We start from the raw sequence: 27126 nt of genomic DNA on the forward strand, positions 1-27126 counted from the left end.
TCCGCAGATGGGGTTAACCCCCTAATCCAGTGTCCTCAGCTCAGTAACCGAACCTGGTGATTCTTATGGCAAGGAATTATCAAGTGCATTCAGCTGTGACTTGACTGCTTTTGTTAAAACACATCAGAAACGTGGATGGGTGGATTTTATAACATTTGCCAAGATTTTGGATGCATTCAATCACTTTGAAGCCACTAAAACTTTGGTGGCTAATTAAAGCAAGCACATTAGTCCCCTTTTGATGGCAGGTGTTAGCTCTTTTCTGTGAAAAAGCAGGCTACTACTGAAGCAAACCAGCAGCTCCTAAGCCTGTTCTTGCAAAAACTATCTCCAGATGCCAAAAATCTCACCAATTATTACTCTCCATTTCACAGGTTTCTCTGATCTCTCAGAGTCTGACTTCACACCTGAGCGTGGAACAGAGAACGTGTGAAAACAAGAGCTTTGTTGCTAAGGCGCATTTGGTATGTATTTTGGCTATTTATTTTCCTATATTAAATGATAGATCATTTTTCAGGATGAAGCATGCGCTGTGGCCTACAGCAGTTGTAGATAAGGTGCAGTATCACATAAAGAAGAGAGAACAGCAACGACAAATTTCTGCTTCGTGTTGGCTTGCTCAGACTATTGCTCTGTGGTTGCCAGGACTCGGGTCACCTGGCCAAGTGCCCGGTTCCTGCACTCGCCTGGTGTTTGCTGGAGCCCAGCCTGGTGTCAGAGCTGGTCCGTGGGAAGCCGCACGAGGAGGCAGCCCGCCCTCTGCCACTTACAAGCCAAACCGGTTACATTTTTCATCTCAGCAGATGGAAACAGGTATGGTTAATTTGTATGACATGGTTGTGACAACACAGAGCCATGAAGATGACGGATGTCACAAAAGCCATTACAGGATAGTTTTTCAAAGATGACTGCAAACACAGTGCAAGGCAGAAGGCACACAGTTTTGTGCGTGTAAATGAGGCAATTACAACCAGAGGCGTGCAGACTGCACGTTTGCAAAACTACGCTCCCTTGTCCGAAGACGTGCTTCTCAGCCGAGTGATGCAGGGCTTTCCAGGCTTGCCTGGCTTTGCATTTGGGCAAGGAGAGCAGGCGGGACCAAACTGGTGCCTGAGGCCTCACACTGCACGGCCAACGAGTTTTGCTGGTGCTCGGCTGGACCCAGCGCAACTCCTCCCTGTTTGAGCTACAAAGGTCCCAAAGACCAGCCTTTTCTGGGAGCAGGGAGTAATCCTGCACAAGGCCTTCAAGAGTAATTTATCCTTATTTAGAAAGGCATGTTATTCTAATGGCATACCATGCTAGGCATGATACAGTTTAAATGTTCTTCACTGGTTACAAATGTGACCTTCATTAACTCGTCTTTGTGCGCCTAGATCTACAGGAACAGCTCATTGCATTTTCAATTTAATTTAATTTGAATGATAATTTAAAAGTTGTTTGATGCAAATGCGACCATCTGCATCCTCACAGCTGACACAGTTTTTAAAGATGAGTTTGTCGGCAGGGATGGGGGGGGAGCTTGATGGTGAATAAGAGCCCCAGGCTTTGCAGGGTGGTTTACTGTGGGGTGTGGAGTACCCCAGAGCAAGCCGTAAGCGCCTGGGGCTGAGTGGGGAAGAGGAGAGAAGCTGAGCCAAGCAATGGCAGGTTATGAAAGCTCTACGTGACCATTTAAATATAAAGCAGTGATTGCAAGTCATCAGACCATCCCAGCTCGTGGTACGACTTGTCATCTGAGCCATGGTAACTGCCCCATGTATGTACTAGCCAGACCTCCTGCAACATAAAACGTGGGGTAGCTTAAACTGCCGGGAGAGGCTGGGCCAGCTTCTCTGCTGCCTTGTGTGTGGTGGTCTGGTGCCTTGCAAAGATGCTGGCTGTGCCTCTTGGTATGGTTTTAATTACTGTCAATAACAACAGTGTCCTCAGACTAAGAGCTCATGGTGACTTTGGGGTGGGGTGAGGAGGGAAGATGGGGAGATGACTAAATCTAAGCTATAGGTTTTCCTATTCTGTAGGTTATTCCTTCCCTCTGCTGTGCACCATGCAGTAGTGGATGCTTGAGGACAGTAAATAATAATAATAATAATAACAACAATGTTAATGGCTGTTTGTTCGCAGTCACTACTTGGCTGCCAAACTTTGAATAACTTGGTGCAACATTTCAGGGTTTCAGTTTTATCGACTTTTCTAGAACTTGGTCTGAGTTGACTGCTGACTTCCTCTTAAAGTAATATGAGCTCTGTGTCCAATTCAAGTTCTTGAAAAGGAGCCAGTGGAACCATTTTGCACCTAATACTTCCCTGCTGGCAGCCTGGGTCAGGTAGGATGGAAAGGATGCTCCTTGCCGAGCCCTCACTCTGCAGCAACAGTGCTTCTACCCTGCACCCCAGGGAGTCATGCATGGAGACCAGCGTCCCATGTGGCTCCAACAAAACCTATGTGAACTCTACGGGAAGGTCTAGCAAGGGGAAGGGAGCTGGGGAAGGAATTAAAACAAATTACTTTCTGTCCTGTACCCTGAAAATAATCTGTATTTCATATAATGCTTTTTTTGGCACCTGTGTGCAACAGCCATTGCACTGGTGCTTATGGGAATGTGATTGAAAGCTTTTAGCTAAATTTGCAAGCATCATCGACATTGCAAATCTGGATGAGGGAAATGAGAAAAATGACCCTTTCTAATCAAGAGGGGTGGCTGGGTTAGCATTGTCTGTGGCTCAGGAGACCTGGTTTTAATTCTTAGTACAACCATATGTTCCTGAGAGGCTGAATTCTCTCCTCTGATTTCTAGCGAAACTCGAGCATTACCATTCCCACAAGAGGAGACCATACCCATCTCTGCTCTATCCTTGGGGTAGCACTGTGTGCGGCTGTCTTCTCAAAAGCCAAAAATAAGCATGTGCTACTTCAGCACAGTGGAGTTGTAAATATGGTCTATGCCAAAGCACTACTGAAGAAGACAGATCCCTTATTAAAATGAGCACGTTATGAACTGTAGGGTTTATTGTCTTAAACCTAGGAACTGGATGAAATATTGTTGGAAAAACATCACGTAAGCTTTTTGTTGCGGAGACTTAACTAATGAGGCATTTATCTAACATTTTTCTTGCCCTTCATTTAAAACCATGTTTTCTGCTATTTCTTGTGTGCTCCCTAAATTGGGACAGGAGAGATCACAACTTCTTTGACAGCGAGAGCAATTGCCTAGAACTCCCCATACGGCTCAGTTGACTTATTGCATCGTGTTTCATGTGCCTCTGAGAGCTGTGTTAGCGGTCACTCAGGAATACCAGAGCTTGGAGATACTTGTGTGGCTGCATCTTAGGTAGCAAGATACACAAACGGCTTTGTTAAAACTTGGTGCCATTTGAAGTTCACCTTACAAGCAGTCTGTCAGCATCCCTGGCGCTCTATCTGACAGTAGAAAACTAAATGTAGCAACCTGATTTCAAATGGGTGGGTCTTACTATGCAAATTATAATTTAACTGTACTTATGAGCATTAAAAAAAAAAGTTATTTAAGTCAGCTTTTGGAAACAAGCAAGAGAGGTCCCTGGTTTTCTTACGAGAGAACAGATTGAGTGAATAAGGTGAAGCTAAGAAGGTGGTTGGGAACAGCAGCTTTAAATTGCGACTGTAAGGCTGATTTCTGATGCTTCTGCTATGTGTCAGTACTGCTTCTCACTGAACCCATTAGAGAAACACTTAACTGAAAAAGGCAACCCCCCCCGGGAGAGCCTTCCACCTCCTGTAGAGATTTGGAAGAAAGCTCACATCTACCCATTAGAAAAAAGTACTTCTAGCTTTTAAGTTCAAATTATGGATCCAAACAACATATGCTGGAACTGAACACAGTCTTGCTGGGAGGGGATTTGCCAAATCTAAAACTGCTTTAGCAATAAATAATAAACCTAATTAGGCTGCTTCCCTCTGGAGCACCCAATTTTGTGATAGTGATACAACAGGACATCAGAGCCTCTCTTCTTAACAGATATTCAGAATGCTATTGAAGTGTTTAATAACACTTCTTGAGAACAGCCAGTTATAGACAGTCACGTTATTTGTGGTTGTATTTTCCTACCACTGTATATCAGCCGCTTCTGAAAAAAATAAAGAAAGAAGGGAAAAAAAAATTTCAACAGCAGCTGGTCTGACTACTGTGCATTGCTATGCAAGGCAGAGAAAGCTGCTATTTTATACAAATACTGATTGCAATGTGAGAAAACTATGGACACTCTTTATTTTTCTCACAATACTTAGTCTCCTGGTATCAAACATCTTTGATAGAAACCTTATAGTTTGGCTTTCAAGAGGCAAAATCACTTTAACTGGTGTGTTAGAAGGACTGCAGATTTCATCTGTCACTGAAAATCCTTCTGTGCTTCCTCTACAAACACACAAACATCAAATGGTGGAGCTCTTCCAAGGCTGTCAGCTCAAATATCCTTTTCTGGCCTGGAAGATGCTTTAAAACGGGAAGTTTCAGAAACAGAGATGAGAGGACTTATGTTTCACCTCCTTCATGCTTGCTGCAAAAACACCTACTGCATGGATTGCCCCTTGCTAGTAGTTCAGCTGCAAGGCTGGGAATTCATCTGTTTTTTTCCCTCTGGATCTCTAAGTTTTGACTCTTCCCTCTGCATAAACCTTGAAACCGGTCAGAGGAAATGAATGGTGGTTTTCCAACAGCAGTTCTGCCAAGCCCAGTTGGCAAGCTGTGGCTGACATACCGTTTAGTCCCATCAACAGCCATCAATACTGGTGTGAGGGGGGCTGTTAGTGCCTTTGTTGCAGGAGAATTTTTGCGCTGCTGGGGTTGGAACCCCCCAACAGCTTGGTTGCTGAGCCCTTTCCCCCTCATGTCCTCATAAATTAAACATAACGGCTGCCGCCCGCTCCTGCAGACAGCCGTGTTCTAATAAATCATGTAAATAGAGTCTTGGAGATTCACTGCCCTTTATTTCACTTGAGTCCCGTAACTCAGCTGTTAATTGGATCTGAGATAAAAATCTATTTTACCGCATGTTTCCCTAAGCAGGATTCTGTAAAGTCCTCTCTAGAATAATAACCTAGAGCATTACACTCTTTGTTTTGTTCCTTTCCAGCACCAAGGAGGAGAGCAGTAAGGCAGCACGGCCAAGGTCGGGAGAAATCTCCTTCCTCGTGGCTGTCCCAGGCTGCTCCTGTTTGGCCACCAGTGTCCTGGTAAAGATTCATGCTGGTTTTTGCAATGGCAGCAGAGCTGCCAACACCAGGCTGCGTCTGCCTGCAGTCCCAAAGCTGTGGTTTCCAAGGGGCCTGGCAAAGCGTAACCCCTTTGGAGCAATTATACAAGGCTGTTGGGGCTGTTCTACCCAGCAAATATTTTATCCTAGCAGTAAGCTTGTTTTTCAGAAAGATCTTAGAAAGTTCTGGTGGCTTAATTGGTTTACTGCACCTTTTCAGCTGGGAATTTCATCCGTGAAACAGACGTGCAATGTAAAACCACAAAGGTGTTTGGAGGGTTTTTTACGTTGAGGAAGGGGAACCCCAAATCTTCTGTTTGCTTCTTGCTTTCCACTAATTGCAACACAAGAAATTTCAAGCCTTTTCAGGGTAGCTGTTTAAAGAGACAGCAATATAAGCAGCACCTATGGAGGAACTGAGGAAAGGCAAGCTTTTTTTCAGTATATTCTCTCAAAACTGAAATCTTAAAAATTTTAGCAAGAAGATTTGCTGCCAGGTCTCTCGTCCTGAAACTGTCACCTCCCTGGTCCTGTCCTGTGCAGAGCAGGTGGCCCGTGCCTTGCTGTGCACAGAAGGCATCAAGAGCAGGGTGATGCCTTCAGCAGAGCCACAGCATTGCATGGGTCACACCAGCTAAGCTACAGTGGTTTGGCTGCTGGTTTTATTGTTTATAGACCTAACCTGAACCGGTATCTAGGAGCAACAGCAACATAATTAGCTTTGGCAATTAACACTGCTTAACTGAAGCTGCTGCAGGACCAAAGGCACTTTTTTAGACTATAGAAGCAGCAATTAGCGTTTCATTAAAGTAACAAGCCCAGCTAGACTTCTGAGCCTGCTGGGGTCTGCTGATCTAATTTTGGGATCCATCAATAAACCCTGGGGGCATTAAAGTGAGATGCATCGAATCTTTCACCACCTTCCATGTTTGAAAAGCCTGACCGGAAAGTGACAGGAAGACTGTCTTTTCTTGGTTCGTTAGTGGTCATCTCAGTGTACATGTGAGGTATCACTGGGCAGCACCAGCTCCAAAGAAAGCAGATGGGTGCAATTGGGTCTGTACATGCCAAAGACTGAAATTTGGGCCTCGCAGGACCCTGGGAGGCAGAGGTGGTTCAGGAAGGCTCTTCCACCTCCAGCTTTCAGGTTCTACCTTCAATCTAGTCCTAAAGAAAGTAGAAATAATTTCCTCTCATATCTGTACCCCCAACCAAACATCCTTTTTGTTAGTTTTCTGAAGAAGAATATATTTCTGTGCCAGTTTCACATTCAGTTCTTTGGCTGGTTTCTGTTTGAAAAATAATGCATGTGTTGGGAAACATACTTTCTTTTTTTTTTTTCTTTCTGTTTTTCTTGAAGTTTTGCCTGCAGCTGTGGCTTGGTGGTTCATTCACCTTAAATCTGAGGTCAATTCTGCTTTAACAGGATGGGGCTGACACCACACAGCACAGGGTCAGAGTGACCGGGTTTAGTCCCTGCTGTAACTCGGCTGGGCATCAGGGGGGTTAGGATGGCAGAGATGCATTATGTGCCCTTAGAGCTTTCAAGTGCCAGCTTTCAAAAAACTTATAATATAGTGATTTACATCTTGTGAAACCATCTTTTGGACACTTTCCATTATTTTGCATCCAGGAGATGCGTTAGTGGCCTTCAGCAATTTGTTAAAGTTGTTCCAGCTCCTACACAGAAGGCAGTCTCATTTTCTTCATTGACAGCTGCTTTTCCTTATCTTTCTTGCTTGAAATATCCAACACATGCAAAGTACAATAAGATTTATTATTTGCAGTGATTCTAATGATGAAAATCATAATGCAGCAGTTTATTGGGTTACCCCTGAGAGGTATTTAGAGCTCCACATTATATATGGTGTTTAGGATGGTGGTCATGCCATGTTTGCCTCAGTTTGTAAAAAAATGCTTTGTCCTTTGGTATATTGATATATTTAAAACCGAACTGGAGAAATAAATACATGGAAAAATGCTGAAAAACATTGGTAGAGGAATGAGATAGATCTTTAGAGATATTCCTGGATTTGAAGGTCCAGGATAGAAATTAGCAGTGCACATCCCTCCCTAGCATTATTTGTGCGTATTAAACTCCAGCTAACATACCAAAGAGTATTTAGTGGTTTTGCTAGGAAATACCACTATAGAATCAGCAGAACAGACCTTTTTTTTGACTGTTCTTTGGCATAATACAGGGAAAAAAAACCTATCCTGCTATGAAGCTTTCTGATATCCTAAAGGCTGTTACCCAACGCAGCTGCTAATACAGCCTCTTTTCCTTGCAACCTCCTTTGCTGTTTTCTGTTCCAGTAACCTGGAAGCTTGGTGAAGAATAGACATAGAACTATACTTCTGCAAAAGAGACAGATATGATAAAGTCAGGAAATTTCTGAATAGCAGTTTTATTGGAAAGTATTTCTGTTGCAGCTGGCAACAAGGAGGGCTTTGGTGTCTCTCTTCTGAATCAATGCTGTTGGGGTTTGAAGAAACACTCTTCTGGGATATGCACTTTGCATTTCCTTAAGGACTTTCTCAAAAGAGCCTATTTCTGGATGTGCCAGAAAAAATAGGAATGCTTTCCTGTTTCCTGAAGACAAAAACTTCTACTGAGGGTGAACTTTTAACGTTTGGACTCGGTGATCCTAAAGGTCTTTTCCAACCTAAACAATTCTATGATTCTACCTTACTAAGGAGGAGAAAGTGTGTTCCCCCATTCACTGTTTACTTTGATTGCATGAGAAGTTTTTATTTATGGCTGTATATCAGGCTTGGGATTTTCGAAGAGGAAGAATAAGACAAAAGCCTCTAATCTGGCTTCCTTGAAGTTTCTGCCACTGAGTTGCTTGGAGGAGAAGGAGCTTGGCAATGGGACACCCATTCAGAAGCTGGGGACATGCTCCCTCCCTGTGATGCTGGCGTTCAATGCCCACTAAAACTCTGACCCCAGCGCTGGTCACCATCAGCAGCGTTTGTCACAGCTCATTATGCAGCAGGAATGTGGAAGCCCAGTGACCTTTCCCAGAGGGACAGGCAGAAAAGGAACAGCACAAAAGAGGGAAGAGAATGTTGTACACTTTAGAAGAGAAATAATTGAATGTTATTGTGATGGAAAACACTGGGCTGACAACAGGCTGAGACAAAGATTTTCCTTTTAGGGTGTTGGCTGGAGGACATGTAGGATTTGGACATCTATTCATTCTGTTGGGTTCAGCTTCCCTTTCTGCGCCCCCTTGGCTACCAGGGCATTTCAGGCAGGCTGGGGAATGGCTCTCAAGTACCAGTGACACTGGGAGAACTGGGGGCACCTTGTGTGGCCTCCTTCAGCCAGGCAAAGGAAGCAAGAGCCTAAATGTGACATTTCTAAACCTGTGAAAGAATTCAGAGCAAATTTCCAACCTTTCTCCCCAAAGCTCCCCAGCTTCTGTAGTGGGGGACTAGAGCCCCTGGGACCCCTCCCAGCCATCACTCCAGGGTTTCTCCTTCAAATAGGTCCTGGTTTCCAACCACCTTGTTCGCTCCTTCATTTCACTTCCAGTTTTTATTTAATCTGACTTCTCCAGTCTCCTGAGACAAACTGATTAATTCTTTTCCCCTTCGCATTCCCTTGAGTCCCTTGTTCAATCTTTCCCGCCTCAGTGAGATCTTAATAAATGCTGCCTGTGGCTGGAGGTGGGATTGGGTCTCGGAACTGTAATTAATTCTTTACTTCCTCCATTGCTTCAATATGCTATTTACAGCCGTCAGCCCATGCAGAAGCAGAGGTTTGCAGACTGCCTCTAACTTTTGCCTCTGATTAATGTGTTGTATCCATCCTCCTTTCTCCTTGTTCTCTAGCATTTCTTGGTTTGCTTTTTACCCAGTTTACTGTCGACATATGAAAACGCTGATGGCTTTCCAGTTAAAATATAATCTCGGAGACAAAAATTGCCAGGCTTTTCTCTTTGCTCATTTGAAAGCCTCTTAGTCCAGGCTGCCTGCTCGTGACAGGGCATCCAGACCTATTGCAGCAGCATGACCATAGTCTGACTGTAATCTCCCTAATTGCTTTCCGTAGTCTCCTTTCCAATCGCAGCCTGCAGGATTTTAACTCCAGTACACTGACTGTCAGCCCAGGGAGTGCTTTGGAGGCACTGCACGGGAGGAGGAGGATAGAAGCAACTTGGAGGGAGGTGGGTGAGACACAGCAGAAATGACTGGGAGGATCGGAAGGTCTGAATGAGAAAAAGCTACTAAAAGGTTTTGTGGTTGCTGGCAGATCAGAAGAGGGGAGCACAGTGAATGCTTGAAGCCTGCAAACACTACAGAATTATGTAGGTTGACCCCACGGAATATAAATAGGAACTGGTTGAAATTAATCTAGGGATAATTGGGCTGAGTGGGAGAGCTGCTTCTTGCTGGCCGTGGGAGCCTGCTCTGGCGAGGATGGAAGCCCTCAGTGCTGGCCCTTTTTTTATACTGAGGGAAGCGCCTCAGCCTTCTGCCTGGGACCTGCTTGGGGTTTCAGCACTGAACTGGGAAGCTGCATTCAATATGCCAGTGAGGGAGCGAATGCAAATTTCCTCCTTCTCTCTCTTCTGGGTGAGATTTATGCCACCTCCACATGCACAGCCTCCTGGCAGCAATAAATCACAGAGGGGGAGGGAATGCTGCAAGGGAACGGTTATCTCGCAGTTTCTGTGTGAGGGGCAGGGAGATGGGATGTGTGGGGATCAGCCAGCCGCCCCAGGCGTGTAGCCCCAGATAACAAACCTGATCCAGCACACACTCCCGCTCCTTCCCACCGCTACACCAGAGACCAGAGCCTGGGGAAACGGAGATGGGATTTGCTTTTCAGTCATATGCCTTCCGTTCCCTCCTGCGCCAGTGTTGCGTGTGTGCCCAGGTACCGAAGGCTGGGATGGAGCCATCAACCTCATCTTGGCAGAGAGGTTTACTACAGAGATGAGCGCTTTGCCTGCTTTGTGCCAAAGTCCTCCCCAGCATGGCATGAGCTGGACACCCCCCAGACCCTGGGGGGTGGGCTGCACCACAGACCTATAGCAGTCACCTCACCCATTGGGACCCGTTGAAAATACATGTGGAATGGAGGGCCTTGTTCAGCCAAAATTGTGGCAGCTCACAGCTCTGCCAGTAACTGGTATGGGTGGGAAGCACTCTGCTTTGCCCCAGTGGGCATTAACTCTGCTTGCCTTGCAGGTCTGGCACAGACTCCTGGATCTCTCTGTCGTTGGACAGAGGTGTCTGGGTTCAGCTCGGGGAAACAGAATAGCCACAGGGAGCAACAGGGACATGGAGCAAAATAAGCAAATGTGCCCTAAGAGTCTCTCTTATTTGGGGACTGGAAAAGCTTCAGCAGACCCCTCTCCTCGAGCACTGCCAAGGTTGCTCTCAGGTGTACGCAAAGCAGAAATGGAGGCAGAGCGAGGCCATGAACAGGCACTGCAGGAAAGCTCTCAGTACTTGTACCAACCCTGCGAGGCACCAGCTCAGCACTCTGCTCCATTTTGCGACTCCCTGGCAAAAATGCCCAGCTGATGTGATAAAACCTTCTGGTCTTTTCCCAGTAGCCTCAGCCACCGCCTGGCCTTACCTTGCAGCGCCCCTGCTCCTGGGTCTCTGGCCGGGCAGCTGTCAGGACTGGAGACACAGGAGATGCTGAGTTCCCTTCACGCTGGCTACAAGCAGCACGCACGAGAAGACACAAAGGGGACAAGTTCCCTCCAGTGCATCATCTGACACACTCTGTTCCCCACCACCCCTGCAGCTTGGCAGGGCTCGGCCAGGGGAACTGAGCCTGGCTCTGGAGGATCCGGGTTCAACCTCTGGGAAAGGCATTTGGCTGCGGCCTGTAAGCACCTGACTGTGGTTTTAATCCACTTTCAGTGCAGAGCTCTGACAAACCCCCAGTGGAACTAGGCCAGCTAAAAATACTCTGCACAAAGAAAGTAGTAATTTGGATAGGACTGAACCAAAGCGATTTATCTCAAATCAAAAGGTTCAAAAGGTGCAGAACGTGGTCTCATCGGGTCAAGGATCAGGAATAGAGCAAAGATGTGAACCAGTCGCAGGGCTTAAGAAAAGCAGCAAAATCTAAAGATTTTGCTAAACTTCACAGCAAGAGCAGCAGAGCCTGTATACCAGCAGCACAGGGAGGTGCCTGCTGATTTCCCGACCATACGCTGACTTTACCTTTACTGTCAGTCTAAATTCCACCAATTATTAAATTATCCAACTTGCAGCAGGAACGCAGTTAGATGTGATCCAAATGGTGTCACTACAATTATGGTAATTATCTGAAAACAAGCCAATTACTTCCCTCCTCTTCATGCCAGTTGGTACCAAGATAGCAGCTGTTCGAGGCAAATTTGTTATCGCGTTACTGTACATTTGTTAAAGGTTGAGGTTATAGATTCTAGCCTTCTTTTAAATATTAAAAATGCTATAAAGTCATGGAGTGTATAACTTATTAGGATTTTTTTAAAATGTCAGGAAGTGAGAAATTTCTTCTATATGCCAAGAGAACCAGTGGGAAAGTGATTTACTAATGATTGCTGGCTGGAAATGTGTACTTTGCAATCAGTGTACAACTGAGCTATAAATTAACCTGTGTCAGCTTGTTACCTCTACCCGCGTAAAATGAACTAAATGCAGAAGTTTTCTGGGGATCTTTTGCATTCTTCCTTCTTCAGTTTTGGCATTTGGGATGCTCAACACATCCGGAGGCATCTTGCAGGATTGGCCCCCTCCACTGGATTCACTTTCAGCAGTTCGTTCAGTTTGTCAAGTGCTTTGGCTCATTTAATCATGTGAGAAGCAGCAACTCTCACTTACGGAGAGAGAATGCAAAGGGTGGCTCAGCTCTGCCAGCAGCCCTGTGAGCGCTGCCCCAGGCACAGCAAGTTGGGCCAACATTGGGCAGAGCCATGGGAAACTCTTCGCCCACGTGAAAAGGCTCCTGAAAAGTTGTGTTATCGAGGCACCTTTTACTTTTAAACCTGTTCATGTTAAGGACAGCCTTGCTTAAATTGCTGAAGGTGTCACAACATACAGAGCCCACCACTTGCAGCTGCTGTCAGAGGTGCAAATGAAATGCCCTTTGAGCACAGATCAGCGTGACCTCCCATTTTGCACAGACTTTCCTTGTAGAAATTAGTCTTTCATCTCATGTTTGCCACCATATCTTCCCTTGGACTGACCTTAATTTTTTTTTTCATGTGATGTTTTGAAATCTTTGGCTTTGATGTGCGTAAAACACTTCTTTCAATAAATGTCAAGAGCAGATTAAAGAAAATTAAATGGCTGAAAGAAGAGATACTACCTTTTGGCTTGAACAGCGCTTTCATGACAATTGAATGAATCAGCTATGAAAAATGTGTGTTTCCTTCTCTGTGCTCAAGGTACGTGCCAGTAGGATCTGCTTATAGCTGTGGGCTTAATGTATACTTCTGTGCATCCGTAATTCCCTGCAGCTCGGGCGCAGCTAAATAGCCAAAGCACAGGGCAGAGCTCAGTTCCTGGGAGCAGGTTAGTGGCATTAGCCTGCTGCTTTGCTTGAAATAATTAGCCTTGCTCACAGATGACCTTCCCAGCAAGCCCTAAAGGCTGACAGATTTGGGTTATATTGGAGCAACAGAGAGAAATGCCTTTCAGAGTGTTCCTTCTGGAGAAATCCCTGCTGCTCACTCCACCGCCAGCCCCCAGGAACTGGAGCTGGGCATCGTGGTGCCCACGCACCCGCAGCAATGGGGTTTCTCACTCCTGCAGGTGATGGGGGACAGATGTAGCCACAGGGCTCCACCACCTTCCTGGACATCCCTGCTGTTCTTAACTGATACCATCTGCTTTCCGCTTTCCTTTCCCAGAAAGTCCCTGCTGCTGTCAGAGTAACATGCCAGGACTCTCCTTTCTGTCCAGTTCCTACTAACTTGGCAATATGTGAAATACCACCTTGCACAGGAGAATGGAGGTACACTATTCCTTACTGATCACTACTCAATTCTTCCTTATTGTCATTTAAGATTTACTTGTTACCTTTATCCTTTTGCTTCATATGAAGTTATTTTCACATTTGTTACCCATTAAAACTGCCCAGTACAGATTTCTCCCTGTTAAGCAACAACAAGACATTCAGCCACAAGGATTACATTTGATAGTGTTAAAAAAAAAATTAAAAAAAAAATCCAGGCAGTCCCCTGCCCAGTTGTAGCATTAGATATGAGTGAGTGTGTAAACAGGTTTCTGCTTATCACTCCCGCTGCTATCTTCTGCACACAAACTGCTCAGCCCCACAAAATCCAATTTCCAAGAGGTTAGAGGAGGGAACTGTTTGCAGAAACACAGCAATACAAATCTCCAAAGCCACAGCCCTCATTACGCTGATGACAGAAATGCAGCTTGATGACTCCTGGCACCCAAAGGTGACATTTACTTTTGTGACTTTGATAAGAATCAGCCCAGCTTTGCCATGGGATTGTTTCCTTCCTCTTTTCCCCTGCTTGTGTGGTGGGTTGGCAAAAGCGGCTGAGCCCCTGCTGTGGCCAGGGTGCCCAGAGCAAGTGCTGGGCATGGGGGGGTTGCAGTGCACCCTTGCCTTGTGTCACAACCATCACCTTCTGTTTCCCCCAACACAGCTTGGAAACACCGGTCCTGCACTGGCAGGAGAGAGAGGAACACAGCCTGCTGCCTCCTGTGGGGTGCCCTGCATCGGGCATGGAGCGAGTGAATGAGGTCCTGCCTTCAAGGCTACGCTGTTCTGAGCTTTTGCCCAAGGTCTGAATATGGACAGATGCTGCAGCTCCAGCCTGGAGGAGCTGAGTTCTCCAAGTGCCCTCTAGCACTGGGGAGGAAGGAACACAGCACCACGGATGCCATGAGCTGGACCCTCTGACCTGGCTGCTGTAGGTGACAGCAGGAAGGACACAGTAGCATCCAGCGGCAGCAGAACTGTGAGGTACAAAAGGCAAACTGAGACAGGCACGAGCTCTTTGTTTATTCCCAGATAGAGCGATCAGGCAGCAGGCAGCCCACCTCCGCTCCCGACGCCCCCTGTAAAGGGCTGTTGCCCAGAAGTTCACCGCATCAGTAAAAATGCAAACTGTAAGCTGATTAGATATTCATAGATACTCTTTCTTGATTAGCTCACCATTAATATTTCAATGTCAGTACTGGATGCAGACTGCCTCCCTGCTCTCTTCCTTCCTGCTTAATTAATTTTGACCATCACCGACAACAGCCTCCGACAGATAGCAGAAATTAAAGTGGGCTGTTCCGTGACTTTGCTTGCTGTAAACAGCTATTTGCAATTCCTTTTCATACATCACCCACCCGCGACAAAGAGATCACAGTAGCAGAAAATGAGGCTCCCTCGTAAGGACTTCAGAGCTCCAAAAGAACATTTGCTTATTCGATAAAAATAATCAGAAAGACAATGCAGTAGGCACAACTCAGCAACAAGATTTGTGTCTCACCTAGTAATCAGCTGGCTGTTGCGCCATTAAAAAAAAAGGAAAGGAAGAGAATGGTTAATTTATCTTTAAAAAGAAAGGGCCTTTGATTTAGGGTGGCTCATAAAAGCCGTAGTATCACCCAGCTGTGAGGGGATGTGATAATCGCTGCAACCCCAGCAGCAGTATGAGCAGCTCACTTCATAAAATGCAGGCTGCATGGCTGCCTAACACACAGCACACACATCCACGGCTGATAACAGGACATGCTGCTAATAGTCTGTTTGATTTTATTGATGTGCTCAAGATATATGGGGGCAGGAGGAGCAGCGAGGCAGAAATTACATGGCGACATTCGTTCCACCCCAGCCCAGGGGACCGTCTGCCTTCATCCTCCTGGGCTTGGAGGGATGGGGAGCTCTCCTGCATGACGGGAGGGCAGTTGCCACCTCCCAGGTCCACGGGGTCCTGACACAACACACACTGGGACTGCTCTCACAACGTGCCTACCTGGGACCAAAGCAGCACTGGGTTTGCAGAAACAACATTTTTGCCTTTATTAGCTGCCACCTGAGCTGCATTCCGCTGCTGTACAACAAGCCCTCTGCTACTGGACATGCTCCACACCTCCATCCATTGCTGCAGACCATCCTGCCCCATCCCCCAGCCTCGCCTTTCCCAGGGAATACACCATGATGGTGACCCAAGGCAAGCAGAAAGGCAGGAGCAGCATGTTGCAGCCTTGCTCGGCTCCATCCCCTCCATGCAGTAACTCAGGTTGTTAAACGCCTGGCCAGAGCTCACCATCTGCTTCCAGTCTTCTAGGAATACCTCTGCGTAATTCAATCAAAAAGGAGAAGATCCTTGTTTCACTGAATCGTAAGTCACTCTTCAAGTAATTATATTTTTATACCCCTATCAGGAGCAACGGGCTGTTCATTTTATGGGCTTTAGCAGCCAGAGCTGTGCTTCTGCCAAGGTAACGGCTGGGAGGGGAACACGATTTTAACATTTCCTCAGCCATCAAAGGCTTATCCATGTTTTTAGCTTTTTGGTTAGGCAAGGGAATAAAGCCCTTCAGGACCAAGGCCTTTGTCCAGGAGTGCTCTTATTGTGGAGCATAGAAAATGCTCTGGCTTGGACCAGAAGAGCCGACCAAACCATCAGCATGAAGCTGATTCCCACTGGCGTGAACATGCCAGGTCTGCCCTTCCAGGGCAATGCACCGAGCAGCTTCTGCAGCGCAGAGATTGCTGCCTAACCAGGGAGCAAAATCCTGCTTATCCCAGCAGCTGGAGGAGACACGGGGCGGCATCCCTCGCGTGCTGCCTTAGAAAGGTCAGATGAGATTATTTCAGGGGAAAAGCCTACCAATCTACTCCATCTAAAGTGCCTGGGATGCAACTCGCAGGACTCAAAAAAAATAAAGGAGTCTTTAAAAAAAGATCCAAAAGGGTAACCTTTCTGGAACTTTCTTTTACTCTGAGGTAATTTTCTTTCACTTTGAGGTAATTTTCTTCACTTCCACTACCCTACAGTTTGTGCCCTGTCCCCAGATGCCATCCCTTAGCACCACTGTCCTTTCCCGGGTTAATTTTCCACCTGCTCTTTCGCTGCCCCAGATGTTCAGTCTTTTAAACAGATTTATCCCCTTAACTTTGAAAAGGGCTTCACCATGTTTCCATCTGTGTTTACACTCAGTGCGGGGTAAATCTCTCCTCCTAGCAGATCTGTTCCTTACCAGTGAAGAAATACGACTCAGCATAGATTCAGACGGGAAGGCAGAGCAAAACATTTCCGACGCAGAGCTCACTGGGGAGCTGTGCTACTTGCCCACACAAGGACGGAGACCTCCACCAGACTACCTGCATTATCAGACCGTCCAAAAAGGAAGTGGGACCTGGCCCAGAGCCACCGCTCACACGTCCGCTCTCAGGGCTGGCTCCCCAGCTCGCCCAGCACCGCCTGCCAGTTATTCAATATACCGAAGCCAAACGCTCATCAAGAGCAAGGAAAGCAGGACTGAAACACTCTGCATCCCACCGAAGGGTCTGACCCAGGCAGCCGGGCCCCTGCCCCGAGGTGTTGGAAAGACCCATTCTGTTGGACCTTCATAGCTCCTTTCTCAGGGAAATCCTATCTCTGTGCGTGTCCTCTCTGGAAGCAGGACTGGCTGATGCACACACACAGCTGTTTTTAACTGCCTGGGCAATTTGTGACACAAAGGACAGTGAGCAGCTGCAGCCCAGATTTATCACCTTGCTCGCCAAGGCTAGGCCAACACATCTCTGCTGTACAGCAAGAGCAAAGCCCTGTAATGACTTCCCAGGTGGATCTACAGATAGCGTGAGCTCCATCTAATCTCAGGAAAACAGATTTTAAGGCATTTGGGGGCTCACTGCTTCACCCTAAACTGATATCGACGTTCGAGTTTCAGGGCAGGATGTTGCTGCTGGCAGACGGGTGTACATGCTACTCTCATTGCTGTGTACTGCCCTGCTCCGTGTCCTGACAGGTCCTCATCCCCACGTTCAGATGACGGTTAAATTACAGCTGGGACCCAACCAGCCCAGCAAACATTTATGTCTGACACAAAGGTCAGAGGCTGTCTTCTGTGCTGCTAATGTTGGTTTAGCATATTGTAACAGGCCAAAAGCTTCTAACGTGGAAAGACAGAGAGGGCTGGACATTGGGGCTGACCAAAGCTCCCTGAAGTGCACGCATCCTTCTCTTGAGCGGACCTGTCTAATGGGAGGTGTCCCTGCCCATGGCAGGGGGTTGGAACTAGATGATCTTTAAGGTCCTTTCCAACCCAAACTATTCCATGATTCTATGAATCAAGTGGCCCTGGAGAGGGTTTGCAAGGGTCTGTCTCCATCTTCCCAGCAACAGCAGATACAAACAAGAGCCAAGCCAGGGGGAAAAGTCAAACTGTTTATGAACAGAAATATCAGCCAAAGCACATAATCATAGCAAGGAGATAAGGAGACATGCTTCTTCCCAGCACTGTGGGCATGCAGCAAGCAGGCTGGGCAGCCATTAATGATAGCTATTAAATGATAGATGCTCTGAAGCTTTGAAGGATCCGGTTTATGATGTCCTGGCTACCTTGCAAGACAAGAAAGACCCTCTCATGCAGTAGTTCTCTCCTGCAACAACCGGCAAGCACAGCTAAGCTCCACGAAAGGTGAACCGTAACCCAAGCCATCCCTCCCCAAAAACTCATGTGAGGGAGCCTACTTGGAAAGGTATGGCTCAAAAAGCCCTCTGATAACACCCCTGAGCTCCACACTGGTACCTTGAAAATGTTATAATGAGAGTAAATGTCCCGTGTTGTAGAAGAAGGAACAACTGCCTGTAAACTGAACAGAGTCACAGGCAACGGGAAGCAAATTCCCTCTAAAAGTGAAGTATGGATTTTCCCAACTGAAACACATGGCTCTGGAGCATTGCTGGGGTCCTTGGGGCTGGCCGGTAAGTCCTCAGGGGCAGCAGCTTTGGAGCCCCAGCAGCACTTGTTATTTGTTGTTCCCATTTATTACAAAGGACTGTTATTATTAACAAAATACAGTTTTTATGGACTGTTACTGCATCCAAGTGCAATAACTGGCCTAAACTCAAATCCCTTGGAGAACTGTTGAAAGAGAAGCAATTCAGCCACATATTAATATGACAAGGATTTCCCCAGGTTTAAGGGAATAGAAAATATGTTTTGTACAACTGAACTAGCTCTTTTCTTGCAGTATAAAACTGCTCTTTTCCGATGATAGCAATGAAAGGATATTGCTTCTGTCACTGATGCCACTGGAAATGTATTGCCCCTCTCCAAGAAACCAATGAAAGGACATGGCTGGTTTATTCTCTAAATGAGGCTACTGAGAAATAGGCTGCTCCTGGCATTAGCCCATCACGCTGCTACTGCTGTGACCCGGCCTGACGGGAGGGCAAAGGCACCAAGTAAGCAGGTTTGTGCCAAACAGCAAAACCATACCTGGAGAAAATCAAACCATAGTTTGAGAACTAAGCAGAAGAAAGAAAACTGTCCAAATGTCAGATGGAAATGAATCCCTAACTTCTCTCGCCGAGGGTGAAGTGGACCTCAGGTGCTGTACAGTGCAGCCAGGATCTGGCCCTTTCTTCTTCAGCAGTTCTGCACCTTGTGTGAAATGAGCTTAAACCCTGGGGAAGGCTAATCTACACTTAACCTGTGGCAGGGAGCCTGGCCATTAGGAAAGCTGCCAGCCCCTCTCCCTTTTACTGCTAAGTTTAATGGTCTGAAGACTGTAGGTTTTGAAAGTAAAATCATGAACTGGCTCTCAAACCAAGATGATCTGTCACTCGAATGTACGCACTGAAGTGAGCACAGGGAAATTACTGTTTCAGCAGAAGTAAAAATTTCTTCCGGTGAAAGGCTGAAGTTGAGTTGATGTTTGTGGTTCCACTTTCATGCCCGTCGATCTGCGGATCTGGCAAGTTCATTTTGCTCCTCTGCAACAGCCTCCCAGGTGACACCTCCCAGTTGGAAAGTAGACGGAAAAAAAGTCAATTTTTGATTTTAACATGGGAGTTCATCAAATTCTTAAACATGCAAAGACTGATGGAATAATATAATCTGGGCTCTGGCGCTGGTGCCCAGTATCTCCACAGGGTTCAGAGCAGTCCTTGCTCCAGAACACACCGGCCCAAGGTCCAGGATGATGATGGCTTTTACTGAGCTGAATTCTGGAGTAAATTGGCCAAAAAAAATGCAGCAAAAGAGGATTTGCATCAGTGCGAGTGAAAAAAATGAGAGCACACATAAGTCAGGCGTGAGCAATATTGGCACTGGAGCGAAGCACCTCTCAGGCTGGGCTGTGACAGAGCCCCCTCTCCAGTGCCCCGGCAGCAGGCTCCTACCATCAGATATTTATTAGTTGTGTCAGGAATTAGTGAGAGTTCACTGACTGAATAATAATGTGCCAAAGGCAGTTTTTTGACTTCGCTAATGTAATTAAAGAAAGCAGGGGGAAAAAGCTTTGCACTGGGGAAGGAACCAGGGCTTCCAACATTGTTGGTCGCTGTCTCTAATGCAAGGACAAGATGCAAAACGAGGAGGGGAGAGGGTGAAGATGGCCATGAGGAGCTGAGCAGTGATGAGGATCATGCAATTACTCCCAGCTGTGATGGGAGTGTTGCTCTTTCCAGAGAAAGACAAGGAGAAAACAGAAGAGCTGCCCTTGCGACTCAGGAGCTGGACCCATCTCCAGGTTCAGGTTTTATGCTGCTGTTTTTTACTGTCATGCCCAGACACCTTGCATCAAGGCTGGACTTTGCTTTATTTTTGGTACTTCTCTTAGCCGAATCTTGTAGTTTTGGGGGATCTTTTGTGAATGGCTGGAAACAGCTTTATGGCAACATTTTTTAATGCTGCTCTGGTGATCAAACACAGCCACCAACGTCACTGCACTGCACCAACTGCACTCAGGTCTGAGCACATTTTTCAAGCCCCAAAAGAAGAGGGACCACATGGGCTCTGCGATAAAAGCCAAGATGCTATTTTTAAAACAGGGATGGGGAAGCTTTGGGGAAAGCTTTGGGTGATTTTAAATTAAATCAATGCCTGGACAACAGGGCACTGCTCCCCATCCTGCCTCTGCTGCCAAGTTCCTCTTCCAAATCTCAAGGCTGTCTTCTGACAAACAATCCTCGGCGTCAACAGGACGGGGTTCCTGGCTGCTGTGGCCACGAAAACGCCCATCAGGAAACCAGCTATGTGGGAGGGGGTGGGAAAGGCTGCACCGTCTGGGACCGGCTCAGACCCTTGTCTCCTCAGCCAGCCCTGAAGATTTTTCGTGTTGATCACATCATTGGCCACCCAGCCCCAAACTGTCCCCTGCCTTGGGCTGATGTCTGCTCCATTGATGTCTCCTCAAAGAGATGCTGCAGGGGCCGTGCTGTGACACTACCTGCACCCTGTGAGCCGTGAGCATGTCCCCACTGTCCGGTGGCCCCTGCAATGTCCTCAAACATTGCTCTCCAGAATCCTCAACAGCTGCTGGTGCCACAAGTCCTTTAGTATGTTGCAAGGTGATATTTGGCAGAGTGCCTTCCCCAGGCCATTATTTCAATCATGATTTCTTGGCGAGGGGTAAGATGGAGGGATCCAAGACCTTGCAGGCAACTGCTGCGGGTGCAGACTAGCCATGCGCACTGATGGATGCGAAGCTGTCAGCTCACAGCCTCTTTTGGCTCTAAAAACGCAGCACTTGAGCTACAGAGCAAAACACAGGGATGCAAGAGGAGCGGCTCTTTCCTGAATCATGGCAACAGCTCCACTGTTGCCCGGTCATCAGAGACCCCGTCAGACGGAACTCCAAAACTGCCTCACAGGCAGGGGAGACTTTCCCAGTGTTTTTAATAGCAGGTCAGCAATTACCAGACAGCCACGACCCCTCTATTTGCTCCCACCATGACCCAGGCAGCTTGATTGTACACCCTCTTGGTGCTATTTTTATCTAAGTTACTAATTACACATTACCTATATGTCACCAGCCTGATCGATATGAATCTGAGGAATCAATACGGATGTGGATGACGGTGCTGTTTGCCATTCAGAGACTGCAAAGCTGGGAAAAAGCAGGATACCATCGATCCCAAAGGTGGGCTGAGATGCAGGGTGGGATGGGAGGCACAACGGGGACAGTGACCACACTCTGCCTTCCTAAATAACACTGTGACACAGGCAGTGGGACAGCTTCCTGACCAGAGGCCGGCCATGTCCCTGCTGCCCCCAGTATGTGCCTGCATCCAAAGGCTGGGGCAAACCTCCTGCCCATCCCACAGCACTCCCTTGGGAATGGCACGGTCCATTTTAATAAGGGTCCCTTTGTAGTCCTTGGGACAGGACTTTTAAATTTTAAATTTAATTTAAATTTTTAAATTTTTTTTTAATTTTTAATTTTTAAATTAAAATTTTTTAAATTTTAATTTAATTTAAAAGATTCTCACTGATGACCACTGTCTTAAGTAATCACAGGCTACTTCAAAAAGCACAGGGTCTCCTGCATTTTGCTTTGCTGCTTAACTAACCAAAAGCTGAGGCCATCTCTGTAATGCCACTGTGCTTCTGCCAGCAAGAGGGATCTTGGCTGCAGAATGCAATCAAATTTTGCAGGAAGAAGCTCTTGGGACTACCATGAAACAGGATTAAAGTGCGACTAAGTAAGGGAATTGTGTAATGGGGTGTTTCTGCCTGTCTTGCTGGAGTCTTATGACTGTTCTGATTCTGTCGTAGCAATGCTGGGAAATTGCTCTTTGAAACCAAAAGAGCCTTAGAAAGGCACAGGCAGGTCAGGATCATTTGCCCTCAGCACTGGGTTTGTCTTGAGCAGTGAGTTGATGGTGGTACAACCAGACAGAGAGCAGTGTGGGGTGAAAGCAAAACTCTCCCCGAAGGCTTTGCTCATGTTTGACTGTGCCTGTGCCTGTGCCCTCACCGAGGTGCAAAACTCTGCAGCCTCCTCCTGTCAGGCTGCTTTGCAGGCACAACTTGGGGACCAGGGAAAGGATCAGCAGCTGTGGGGCAGCTGTGGGTGCAGCCACTTACTAACCACCAATGGATTAGCCACCACTTGCCAGCAAAGCAAGAGCCCTGTGCCCGAAAAGCACATGGTGAAAAGCTTCCATAAAGCAACACGATCCTGTTTTTTACTGAGGCTTTTAGGGTAGCCAGAGGAGCTGCGGAGGGAGGCTGCGGGTCCCTGCTGCCCACCTACAAAGACTTGTTGCTCTTTCTAAGCAGCAGATGCGATCCGCTTTGGTGCCAGAGCCCGGTCACCAGCAGCTTAATCCAACAGCAGACCCATAATCCTTCCCTTAGTCCCACAAGACCCAAAAGCAGAAAGCTGCCTGGATTTGCTGTTTGATGGGGCTTACTCAGCCCTGGCTCTAATCTCAGTTTCCACCAGTAGCGAGCCTCGCTCCCCTGGAAAGGCCATTCCCGTGGGACCATTGATGCTCCTGGGCCACACTGGAAACCTGGCAGAGGCTGCTTTGGCTCTTGGCACCCCTTGGCCTTCGGAACACTCCTCTAATGCAGTGATGCTGCTGGGGACTGTGTGGGCTGCCTGTGACAGCCCTGCTGGGGTTCCCTGGGGCATCACTGATGGGTGCCCATGGGTGAATCCAGTGCCTGAGACACTGCAATGGCCCCGTGCTCCTTCCAGCAGCTTTGCCACTGGCAATCACTTGAAAACTGGTCTGAGAGCTTTGGAGAGAAAAACTGTAACGTCCAGCTATAAACCTCAAGCCTCCCTGGCACAGCAAGAAGCCACCAGAGAGGTTGTACAGGCACAACCAGCCCTGGAGAACATCCCCTGCCCTCCCCTCAAAGCCCTGTTCTGCAGGAGACATTTCTCCCTGGAACTAACTCATGTTTTTAAAATGCCAGCAAAGAGACTTTTGCTTAAAAATGACTGTGGCATGATTTCAGCTGTGCACCCACTTGCGCTCCCTGCCCCAGGGTCCCTCTCCATCAGCAGCGATGGGCTGCAGCTGGGGGCTGGGGCCGCCCCACTGACCCACACATAAATGGAGCCAGCTCGGCTACCCCAGGCTTTCTGGGGATGTTGCTGTGCAGGTTTGGGAGGAGGTATCACAGCAGAGATTTAGTTTTAGTGAGCTGGCATCATGCTTAGGGAGTGAGCCCCATCTCTGATCCCTCAGGGGCAGCTTTGACGTTGCTTGTAGGGTATGAGAGCTGAGCAAATGTTCTGTGTTTAATCCTTCCCCCTCTCCCTGTTGTTCTGCTGCTCATTTCCTCTTTCATTAGGGATCATCCTCTTGTTATTTGTGTGGATGTTTGGGGTTTTTTTTAAGGGGTGGATGCCAGCTATCAGGATTCATGTGTTCAATGTATGGTGGCAATTAGCCCAGTACTGAACCCTGAGAGCATGTCTGCATCTGCAATTAATGCTCTGCTCTATCTGCCTGAGGTTTCTATCTTTCCTGTGGAAAAGACACAACTTGGATCTCGAAAAGACAGTAGGAAAGTGTTAAAAGACATAGCGTGAGCCTGACTGCCCCTTGCTGTGGGGCTGCTCTCAGGATCAGGTCTTGTTTGGTTCGGCTTGGCCTCTGCACCTGAATTTATGTGACTGTAGCTCAGGGCATCTGTCTGATATGGCACTGAGCCTGTGGGGACTGATTCTGGCTCTTCTGGTGCCTCTGCTCATGCACTTTATGCTGTGTTTCATGCACCTGGCCCTTTATTGGGAAATTAGATTGCCTAATTCAATGTTTTATAGCATTAAGCTTATTTGCTCATGCCTTTGGTGCTCTGCAAAATACCTCAAGGGGTTTTTTTTTGTAGGATGGGAAAATGGGAGCAAAATTTGGATTTTGGGGGGAAAATGTCAGGACAGGTAGAGGGAAGGTGCCTGTGGGATCTGCTGTGCGTCAGAAAAACCTGGGGTTTGGGAGAATCATGGCCCCTCCTGCTGCTTTGCCAGCATCTTGTGATGGTTTTATAGGGGTTCCTCTGGCAGAGCTGCTCCCCTCTCCGCCCCCCATCAGAAAGCTGCTCTACCAGGCTCCTGGGCTTGCTCAGCTTTCCTTCTCTTCCATATAAATTCATCTACTCTAAAAATCCTGCTTTTCTCTTGGAGATAATGTGATTTTTGGGGAGGAGCTTTTCTGTCACCCAGCTGCTTGCTGGGCTGCAGCTGATTTCTAATTAAGAGCTTCCTCTGGTGGGGGGGGGAACAGGGAGAAAAATTAGGAGGGGGTGGGGACAGCATTTCTGAATCTAAATACATTAAACCATTTAATTCTGTTGACTCAGGGCTGTCTGGCTCTGAATAGGAATTAATCCACAGTGAACCAAAATTAAAAAGCGCAATACAAAATGCTTAGCAAGGCATCGCCAGGGTTTAAAGCAACCCATTAGCTTGCTCGAACGTACCCAGTAAATTTTCATTTGTCAATAACGCTTAGAGTCTACAGTTTATTTACAGCCTGTTCAATATTACCAAAACCCCTCAGAGCCCCTCATTTGTATTTATCTGCCACAGCCTGTTTCCTTTCCAGGGACTCTTCCTAATCCCTTGCTTTGCACCCGCTTCTCTCTTGTTGCAGAGCCAGACGTCGTGGGGATGTACCACCCCCTTGAGCAAAGGTAATGCAGGGTTATCCCTTTCCAAGCCACTTCTCTCCTGCACAGGAGGCCACCCTGAGCCACCTCCCAGTGACCCATGCCATGCCCAGACTGGGACTGAGACAGGCTGGCATGGGGCTCCTCTGTTCTGCACCCAGGGGACTAGTTGGCTGCAGCCACATAGAGGAGTGATGGGAATCCCCAAACTGTGGCATCCAAGGGATGCATTGGTCACTAGCAATGGGGCACAGGCACGAGCAGCTGCCTCCATGGACCCACAGCCCGGCTGAGCTGGAGCAGCCGTGGCTAACGGGCCAGGCCCCTCCATCTGTTCCCAAATCGGCTCCCACAGGATGAGCTCTGGCAAGGAGAGCATGTAACAGGATTTCCCCCAAAAGCTGCTTGAATGCTGCCGGGCAGATAACGGAGCCTGGCTGGCCCTGAGGATTTCTCCAAGGAAAGGAGTTTATTCTCGGGCACAGACACAGGCAGTTTAATCTCCTGTTGTGGCTCATGTCCAGTTGGGGTTGTTTGGTCCAACACTTCAGCTGCCAGAGATGCAACTCCCTGCAGTGGAAACTGGTCTCAGGTGGGGTTGGTCCCTCGACAGGGATGGACCTTCCTCAGCTGCCTGCCTTCTCCCCTCTGCGTTAGCACTTCTCCAAGGCAGAAGTATAAGCAATTGCAATGGAAATATAAGCAAACGCAGCATCCAGAGGGCTGCCAGGGAAAGATGCAGGACAGGTTGGGTAACAGCCTGTCTTGGGTGTGAAGCTCAGAGAGGGAAATCCCTCCAGAGGCTTAACTGCAAACTCTCCACCACTCACTGCAGCCCCTGCCCTGCACAAGAGCTTGAGCAGGGGGCAGCGAGTGGGACCTGCAGCCCAGGCTCTCTGCCACAGACTTGTGCATTTGGGCAGAGGGGATTTTCAATAGATTGAAGAGTGGATGCAGGAGGCAGTTGCTTAAGTGAAGTGCCACTTGCTTTTCTCCCAGTGCTGGTTAGTGTTTGCAAGCTCCTCTTGCTGCTGAGATCCAGGATGCTGTGAATGGCCCCAGGGAACCCCCATCTTTCCACCCAAAGAGCAAAGATTCCATCACTTGCCTGCTGCTGTCTGCATGTAGCCAGCCAGGGTGCAGACTCGCCTCTCGCAGGCTCCGCCGGGCAGTAGGACAGCAACGATGGCCAGCAGCGAGCTGAGGGCCAGCAGGACACAGCCACCCGCACACAGCACGGCGCTCGTCTGAAAGGACACACAGGGTTGTCAGCGAAGTGGTCCCCCACCACCATCTCCATGACAGCTCCCCACGAATTCCCCCTCTTTAAGTGAGAAGTGGGGCCCCATCGTGGGCGACTCCTCCCACCCCTTCCCTTCCACCTTCTGTTGCTTAAATTCACTGTTAAGTCTTGAGCCCACGGTTCACCCGTCACCTGGTCCCAGGGGTTATTAGAATTCGGGCTATGGTGATAATAGCAAACGTATTACATGCATGAAGGGCTACGTCACTAATACAAGTGCCATTAGATGCCTGCGATGCGTGTCAGTGCCTCCACTGAGAGCTGAATCATATCTTGTGACGGCGCCCACCCCTCCAAGCCTGGCAATTAGAAGGTATTTTGCCAACGATGCTCCATGGTGGGGAACCTGCTGCTGGAAAGGTTTCATTGCAACCACCCCATCACCCAGCTCGCCTCCAGCAGCTCCACCGGCCTTTCCCTGTAGCAGCCGTGTCTTTGATTTAGCCTCTTTTGCAACAAAACTGGGTCGTTTGGGGCTGTTACTCAAACCCAACTCACGCTGTGGGATGATGCTTTGGGATGCTGGTGGCTATGGGAGTACCCGGCAGGGGCTGTTTTTCCCAGGGGCTGGCACAGTGAGGAGGGGCAGTGAAAGGGGACCAGCCTGTCCCCCTTCATCCCTGGCCAGGGTGGAAGCAGTTTTGCTGTTTAACAGTCTGGCCGTAAGACTAAAACTGGGAGAAGTGCTATTTTATGGCAAAACAGCTCACCCATGGGTATGCACATCCAACTGCCGCATTGTTGTTGTTTCTATCCCTGTTGCAGGTAACATTCCCACGTTTGCCAATGGGATGGCACTGTCAGCGAGGTGGTCCCCGTACTGGCGGGGACACGTGCCAGCCCAGCCAGGGGCACAGGGTGACCAGGGGCGGTGAGGGAACCCATGACAGGTGCCTCCTCCTCCAGCACCCAGCTCATGGCAGCCTTCAAACAGCACGAGGGCACCTCAGCCCTGGCATTGCAGCAGCCACGTCAAGTCCTGTCATTTCACAGCATTTCATGGCAAATTCTACG

The 27126-nt window shown here is 48.0% G+C and overlaps 1 protein-coding gene across 1 annotated transcript in view; it reads right to left on the bottom strand.

The window, feature by feature from the left end:
* Positions 1 to 27126, bottom strand: part of ASPA (aspartoacylase) — an 83549-nt gene that overhangs the window by 46198 nt on the left and 10225 nt on the right. Inside the window, exon 2 of the mRNA XM_074160739.1 lies at positions 25918 to 26056. Within this exon, the coding sequence (XP_074016840.1) occupies positions 25918 to 26056 (139 nt within the window). The remainder of the gene's footprint in view (positions 1 to 25917; positions 26057 to 27126) is intronic.

Source organism: Numenius arquata, chromosome 18, assembly GCF_964106895.1.
Source record: "Numenius arquata chromosome 18, bNumArq3.hap1.1, whole genome shotgun sequence".
Classification (NCBI taxonomy): domain Eukaryota; kingdom Metazoa; phylum Chordata; class Aves; order Charadriiformes; family Scolopacidae; genus Numenius; species Numenius arquata.